Raw genomic sequence first — 8,522 nt, 5'->3', positions numbered from 1 at the left:
GTGTCTCCTGCTGTTTGGCCCTGTTTCTTCTACCTCCTATGCTGAGCAATTTCATCTATTCTTATGGCTTCAAGTACCATCTCTAAGATAATGCCTATATCTTTTTCTTCACCTTCTAACTTTTCTTTTCTGATTTGCTCTTTATGTATAACTAGAGGCCCATGCACGAACTTGTGCACGGGTGGGGTCTGGCTGGCCCGCCCTGATGGGGGTCGATCATGGCCAGGCCGGTGGGGGGAGGGGATGTGTGAGGTTGGGCTGCAGGAGGTTGGGGGCCGATTGGGGCCCTGATCAGGCCGATTGGCCTCCACAGTGCACGTCATAGTGACCAGTTGTTCTGGTCATTTTGTCATTCTGGTCGCTTGGCTTTTATATATATAGATTGTATTTCCATGCTGGGGTAGTATTTTGGAAAGATCTAGGCCTGTCACTAACTCTGAGTCTCAGTGTTCTCATCTGCAAAATGGCAATAGTGGCTGTACCTCATAAGGATGTTGTGATGATGGGATATAGAACTTAATGATCTTTCCCCTTTATATCAACATATTCCTTATATAATTTCCTGACTTTGTTAATAACCTGGATACCAAATTACCTAAATTAGAAACTTTGACATTATTGTTTATTCCTTGCTTTCCCACTATTTCTACTTACCCTGAAAGAATATCTCATCAATTTAACATCTTGCTGTATAAACTGTGCTCATATCTATTGTCAGTAACTAGCCTAGTATTGGATTTCATAATGTTTCTCCTAGAATATTGTTATTTCCTCTTGTCTGCCCTCTTCACCAATATCCATCCTCTTGTGGCCCTCTATTACTTTTCCTGTACCTGTTATAACAAACTAGAGGCCTGGTGCACAAATTTGTGCATGGATGGGGCCTGGCTGGCCCTGCCCCCTATCGGGTTTGGGAGGGTCATTAGGGGTGGGGCCGGCTGGGGTAGGGGGAGGCCAAGGGCGGTTGGCTGCCCGGCCCCACCCCCTGGTTGAACTCCTGGTCAAACTCCTGGTTGAGGGGACAATGTGCATATTAGCCTTGTATTATATAGGATTACTATAAATTGGTGGTTTTTGACAAAAGTTTATTTTCTCACAGCTCTGGACACCAAAATTTTGAAATGGGTATCACTGAGCTGAAATCAGGTATCAGCAGGGTCACATCCCCTTGGAAGCTCAAAGGATTACTACATTCCTTTCATCTTTCAGTTCCTGGTGGCTGCTGGGATTCCTTGACTTGTCATTTCAGTCTCTGCCTCTATCTTCAGATCACCTTTTCGTCTGTGTGTCTGTGTCAAATCTTTTTAAAAAAAATATATTTTATTGATTTTTTACAGAGAGGAAAGGAGAGGGATAGAGAGTTAGAAACATCAATGAGAGCGAGACATCAATCAGTTGCCTCCTGCACACCCCCTACTGGGGATGTGCCCGCAACCAAGGTACATGCCCTTGACCAGAATGGAACCTGGGACCCTTGATTCTGCAGGCCGACGCTCTATCTACTGAGCCAAACCGGTTAGGTCTGTGTCACATCTTTTTCTGCCTCTATTTCATAAGGATACATATGATTGCATTTAGTGGCCATCCAGACAATTCAGGATAATCTCCATATCTCAGAAATTTTTAATGTTATCTGCAGCGTCAGCTTTGCCATAAAAGGTAAAATTTGCAAGTTGTTTGTGGGGACCATTTCCTAACTGGCACAGGAGACCTCATCTCCAACTACTCATCCTTTTCAGCTACACCATTCTCCTTGCTGTTTCTTGAACACACTTGTGCCTGCCTCAGGGCCCGTGCCACTTGGTGTTTCCTCTGCCACAATTACTGCACGAAGGTAGCTACAGGTTTGCTCCTTCACCCCTTTTGGATATACTCAGATGTCTCCTTTTTAGTGAGGACTTCCTGAAGCACTCTATTTAGAATCACATATCTTCCACATTTTATTTCTTTCTCTTTGTTTTAAGGTTCTTCATAGGGCTTATTACCCTTTGTCAATATATATATATATTTTGTTCCTTTTTTTTTACATCCTCACCTGAGGCCATGCTGTTTGTGTGTGTGTGTGTGTGAGAGAGAGAGAGCAAGGTAAAAGGAAGATACAAAAAACTGGTGATAATTATATATACGTAATTTTGTTCCATGATGACTATGTTAGAAAGAGGAGGAGGAGGAGGAAGGGAGGGAGGGAGGGAGGGAGGGAGGGAGAGAGGGAGAGAGATGAAAGAGAGAGAGAGGAAAAAGAAATATCGATTGGCTGCCTTCCATATGTGTCCTGACTGGGATTGAACTGGCAACCCCTCGGTGCACAGGACGACACTCAACCAACTGAGCCACTCTAGCTAGCCTGTTTTACTCGTTTTTTATTATCCATTTTCCCTCAGATTTTAGTTCTTGGATGGCAAGGTTTTATTTGTTGTGGTTGCTTCTGTATCTGGAACTTTACCTACCACATAGTAGATGTTCAACAAATATCTGCTAAATGAATGAATGAATGAATGAATTTTCCATATTGTCCCAGGAGTGATCTTTCCCAAATCCATTTCCTAAGTTCTCCCCTTCTTTAAAACTGTTAAGAGATGGATTCTCTTTGTCTGTAGACTAAAGGACAACCTGCTAAGCATACCTGCTAAGTTCCATCTCACCCTGGCTGCTTTTCCTGCCCCATTTCTTATTGCCTCTCTTGAAGCACCCTCAGTTCTACCACAATTAGCTTCTTGCTGTCTTTTAAGCCCGTTGCTTAACCCAGTGGTTGCCAACCAGTGGTCCGAAGACCACTGGTGATCCATGAGGTCTGAAAGATTGGCGACTGCTCCTTTAAGGAAACCTTTGGAGCAGCGGGCGACCCACATGCCTCTGCCTTAGATGATACCTGGAATGCGCTTTCCTTCTGTCCACTTGCACTCAGGTTGCCTTTTCTATCAGGTGTCTCTCAGTCCCCTTAGGCAGAAGTAACCTCTATATCCAGTCTGCTTTATGACATTTGGCATAGATTTCTCATATTGACCTATTGTAACTGCAGCACAGTGTATTTTTATCTCCCCAATTAGAATATGAACTCCTTGAGGCCACTTCTTACTCATTCCTTTATTTCCATTTCCTAATCTGGTACCTAGCCTATAGTAGACACTTAGATGTTTGATGAAGGAATGAATAAATTAATTAATAGATTGTCTTTAGAGTTTTGTCTACCTGAGAACATGCTATATTTTTGTAAAAGAAATGTCTTTAAGAGGTGTAAGAGAAAAATTATTTTTAATAATTTTGGTCAGAATTTTTATATCTTTAAGCTGAAGTACTATTTTTAAGTATGCTAACATGAAAAATCCTTAAGGTGTACTCTTAAACTGCATAACCATGGTAACTAAGGGAATGTGCTAACACCCTCACTTGCTCTTTTGGAAATTTGATATTATAAATGTTAAATATATTAGGGATTTTTCAACTACAGTACACTCTCATTTTTTAATGACTAGTGTGAGAGCAGAGATAACCAAACCTTTTATTTAACACTAAAGTGGCTGATTGTAAAGCTTCATTCTGATTTTTTAACACTGGATGCTATTGTAAAGCATTTTTATATTAACTGAAGTAGTTGATATTGTTAGAGGTTTTTGGCCAGTGATGCAGGCTGTGAAAGAATTCACAACTAAAAGAAGAGATGGATGGAGAGAGGAAGTTTATTTTACTTTCCCCAAAGGGAGAGGTCTGGTGCATTGCTAATCAATACAAGGACAAAGAACAAAAGCAGCATTCTCCCTTTTAAAGCCTTGGCTGCTGTTGCTAGGTGACAAAGAAGGGAGAGGGATTTGGGGGCTGAAATTGTGCAGACATCAGAGTGGTTGTAGTTTGTTTGTTCTTCAGGAGACAATACAGGCAGATGTCCTAGGGAGGCAGCTTATCAGTATTTTTCCAAAGTCTGTAAAACATTCTTAGAGCAAAAGTTAAGCAGAGTTCAAAAGTTTGAAGAGGATAGAGGTAGGGGACTTTCTATTAGAGACTTCTTGGGGAAATTATCCCTGAGTTGTGAAAATAGCAAGGAGGAGAAGTATGCAAGATTGTAGCCTTGAGAGTAGCTTATCTTGTCTTGCAGTTTGAACAGGGGCTGTTTGAATCAGAGGAGCTAACAATCTTGGGATTAAATTCCTAGGTGCTTCTCATAAACTGTGGCAGGCCACAGCAAAGAAAAAGAAAAGCCTTTTCCTGTCCTAATGGGAATGTTTGAAATTCATGCGAAATCATTACTGAATGAAATATGAGGCCTGAACTGTGCCATGCTTGGGATGAGCTTAGAATGCTATACCTTACAAAGCTGCATTATGGTTTAACAGGATTCTTTTCATGGGAATCTCTCGTTGGAGTCATTTGTCAAACATTTTCCATGATTAAGGTAGGAATTTTTCATGGTCCCAGGTATAACGGATGGGAATTGCTGGTCATGTTTAACTTCTGATACTTTCAGCCATACCAGCTGAAATAATCTTATCCGCAATTCTTTTTTCTTCCTCATATCCATCAGTTGCCAAGTCCTTTGAAGCAAGTGTTGATCCCTTCCCTCCGTTCTTTTTGCCAATAACCTTACTGTAAGACTTTATCTTTTTGTAGGTAGATTACTGTCCTTCAACCACTTTACATACTGCTGCCAAATTAATCTTTCTAAAGTCATGTTACTGTGTTGCACATAAGAAAGTTCTACTGCCTTTAGGAGCCAGGCCAAACACCTCAAAGTGTCAATCTTTGATATTTGGAAGCAAGACTTCCAGCAGGACCCTCTAATAAAACTGGGCTGGCTTCCTCAGGTTCTGTATGTATTTCTGCTCCTTTTGCATTCATGCCTTTGTTCATAGTATTCCTTTTTTTCCATTTGAGCATTATAACCCCCTATGCAGTTGTCAAGTGCTCCACTTATTTTGGCAGTAAATTATATGCTATTTTGAGTTGCAACATTTTCCTTCTTATATTTAAATATTGTCTCCATGTTTAGAATGCAAATTTGTTGGAAACAAAGATGAACCAATGTTTGCTTATAAATGAGTTATTTGAAACTTAGAATGTGTTTTTAATAGATAAAAAGGATATTTCATAAGTGGTGGTCATGCTTTCAAACTAGTTCCTGAAGGGTCATTTAACCCCTGTCATAACTGAAGTGTAATATTAATAATAGCAGATCAGAGTTTCATAGAACTATGAAATACATGAGGAAGGAGAAATCAATTCATTCTTTCTTCCTTGGGACATACAGAAATGACCTTAAAAGAAATGTTGAAATAAGCAAAAAGTAGTATGCCTTTTGCATCCTCCCAACATCCATTTTGAACCCTTTGTTAATGTCATAGAGTCCCTTTCTCTGCTCCCTTAGGTGCTTAGGGCCACTATACTGCCCTTATCACTCGCTGTGACATTTTTTAAGAGCTAGTTGCTTCAAAAGTTATTTACTCTGGTTTTCATTGAAAAACCTTATCTCCTAATGTTAGTGATCTACGTTAGGAATTAGGCCAGTAATAATCTGATTTATTAAATTCATTCTAATGTACAGGCCACATCTTCGTTCTCTGTTAAGCTTTTTTTTTTTTTCATTTTGAAGAGGCTGACTTTTTTTTAAAAAATATATATATATTTTATTGATTTTCTACAGAGTGGAAGGGAGAGGGATAGAGAGTCAGAAACATTGATGAGAGAGAAACATCGATCAGCTGCCTCCTGCATGTCCCCCTCTGGGGATGTGCCCGCAACCAAGGTACATGCCCTTGACTGGAATTGAACCTGGGACCCTTCAGTCCCCAGGTCGACGCTCTATCCATTGAGCCAAACGGTTAGGGCATTGAAGAGGCTGACTTTTAATAATTACTGGTATTTGTTACATATTCATATGTGTTGGACCTGTACTAAGTGCTTTAGAATAATTTTCTAATTGAATCCTCATAACAGCCTTAAAGATGAAGGCATTATTATTGTCATTTTAAAGATGAGAAACTGAGGCCCAAAGAGATTAAGAAGTGTCTCAAGGTCACATAGCTAATAAATGGGAGCCTGATATGTCTGATTTCAGAGCTTATAAACTTTGCCATTACATTATGCCATTACATTTCTGCCAAGATCATTTTAAATTCAAGTTAGCAAATATTTATTGGTATTTACATTTCCTAAGTTCTGTACTAGCAACTCTGCTATTGGGATTTGGGGAAGTATAAGAAAACAAGTAAATTATTCTGGCAGTATGGGGGAAGGATTCTGAACAGCAAGCTGCTACCCAAGTGACTCATTGACATCTCTGTGGGTCAGCAGCCTAATTGCCCATTAATCTTTTTCTGTATTTCAAAAGCCATAGTTTACTTAAAGCTCCAAGCATTTTCAGGATATATTAACAGTTCAGCTTTGTATAAACAGAAAAAAATTAAAAAACAGTTTATTGTACATAAGGGCTATTTTTAAGTCGAGAGTGACCTGTGTTATGTTATATCCTTCCTTCATTTAACCTCCAGCTCCCCCAAAAACATGTATACACAGCTTTTAGTACAGTGAAAACACTTTAATTGATAAACATTTTTATAGATTAAAAAGACTATCTTCAAGAATGTTTTAAATGTTAATTGGTTTCTATTTATTTTTATTTGTAATTCATTAACAGTGCATATTTATTTAAGTTTGGCCTTGTCCTTCAGGAATAATGAATTCTGCTATGATACCCATCTAAAGGGACTTGCAGCAAGTTGAAACAAGACTCTTAACAGGCTGTCTTTGCCTTTTAATAGGCACAGTCATTGGCAGCATCACTTTCTACCAGACAGCTGTTGCGAATTTCTCGTCGGCTGTCACAGTACCCTAATGAAAATCTTCACAGTGCTGTCACTAAAGCCTGCCTTTCCAGGTAACCATATTCTCCCGTCTTACTGAATTCAAGTTTCTGCATCTTTGCTAAAATAGTAACATAAGTTTAATTAATAGTCTGTAAAAGTATTGCTCTGAATATGTAGCTGTTTCAGCCTTGTGTTCAACTTTCAGAACATATCTTATTTAGGTATAACAACAATTTTAAGAGGTACTTTATAGATAAGAAAACTTCTTAAGTCACATGAGGGAAGGTGGGGTCACATAGTGGTAAATAAGTAAAAGTATGTTTGAGAATTGAACACCAGGTTCATGTGTTTTCTGAGTTAGTGTTTTTAAGCATTATACTTAACGAGAGGCTCGGTGCACAAAATTCGTGCATGGGGGTGGGGGGTTCCCTCAGCCCAGCCTGCACCCTCTCCAATACGGGACCCCTTGGAGGATGTCTGACTGCCAGTTTAGGCCCAATCTCCTTGTGTTGTGACTTGAATTTGTTCTCTCGTAGTGTAGCCATCCATAATGAGGCTCCTCTCCAGTGTCTTTACAGTAATTCTTTGAATAACTAGTAATTATGAGAAATAATAAATTCCCTTTAAATTAAAAGAACATTAGCAGGAAGAGACTGGACAAAAATCATATACCTATGGATGAGAGGACAGTGGGAGGGGTAAGGGCCGAGGGTGGGGTGGAAACTAGGTGGAGGAGAGCTATGGGGGAAAAAAAAGAGGTCAACTGTAATAATCTGAACAATAAAGATTTAATTAAAAAAAAACACCAAACATTAGACTTCCAAAGGAAAATTAGGAAAAATGCCTTAAGTGCTTCTTTTTCAGGGTTATAAAATGAAGAAAATATAGACAGAGAAATAGATAGATTCATTACGTACCTAGTATTTTTTTAGTCAGACTTTGTTAATAGAAATAAATAGTCAATGCTAAGCAATGTAAACCACTTTTGGAGCCTAAAGGGCTTTGGATATATTAGAATGAAATAATCACATTTTACGGGTCTTGATATACACCCTGGTAGTTAAATCAACTTTCAATCTCCTTTATTAAAAAAGCAAATAAAAATAAATCAAGTAATGTTAATTGATCAAATATGCACATATAAATTTTAGGTAACCACAAAAAGAATGGAAATGGATCCAGTAGAGGTGGAAATAAGCAAATAGAGAAAACGTGACTCTGTAACCTTCCAAAAGCCAGTAGGTGATGCATACACAAAATAGTTATTTGACTTTTTTGCAAAGGGTTATGGAATGGTAACAAAATAGAGTTTTATTGTGGTTAGTTAATAACACTGGAAAAATGAGCTATTTAATTCAGTGAAATATTTATGAGTATGGAAAGTAAGCATTTTTTAGTTTTTCAAGTTTTTAAGTATGAAATATTTCAAACATACAGAAAAGATGCTCAACTTCATTATTGACCAAGTAAATGAAATTAAGATGATAGCTATCATTTTATACTTTTTTACCTGTAAAAATTAATTTTTTCATGAGTGGAAGGAAGTAAACTTTTTGTTGTTGTTTATTTTTTCTTTATTGTTTAAGGTATTACATATGTGTCCTTATCCCCCTATTGCCCCCCACCCACCCCCACTCGTGCCCTCACCCCCCTAGTGCCTATGTCCTTTGGTTATGCTTATATGCCTGCATACAAGTCCTTTGGTTCTTTGGTTGATCTCTCTCCCTT

The 8,522-nt window shown here is 38.6% G+C and overlaps 1 protein-coding gene across 1 annotated transcript in view; it reads left to right on the top strand.

Annotated features, from left to right (window-relative positions):
- Positions 1-8,522, top strand: part of VWA8 (von Willebrand factor A domain containing 8) — a 368,307-nt gene that overhangs the window by 128,277 nt on the left and 231,508 nt on the right. The window contains exon 14 of the mRNA XM_015559449.1: positions 6,750-6,865. Within this exon, the coding sequence (XP_015414935.1) occupies positions 6,750-6,865 (116 nt within the window). The remainder of the gene's footprint in view (positions 1-6,749; positions 6,866-8,522) is intronic.

The sequence above is a fragment of the Myotis davidii genome, unplaced genomic scaffold (assembly GCF_000327345.1).
Source record: "Myotis davidii unplaced genomic scaffold, ASM32734v1 scaffold70, whole genome shotgun sequence".
Classification (NCBI taxonomy): Eukaryota; Metazoa; Chordata; class Mammalia; order Chiroptera; family Vespertilionidae; genus Myotis; species Myotis davidii.
This window is presented reverse-complemented; position numbering and strand designations above follow the sequence as displayed.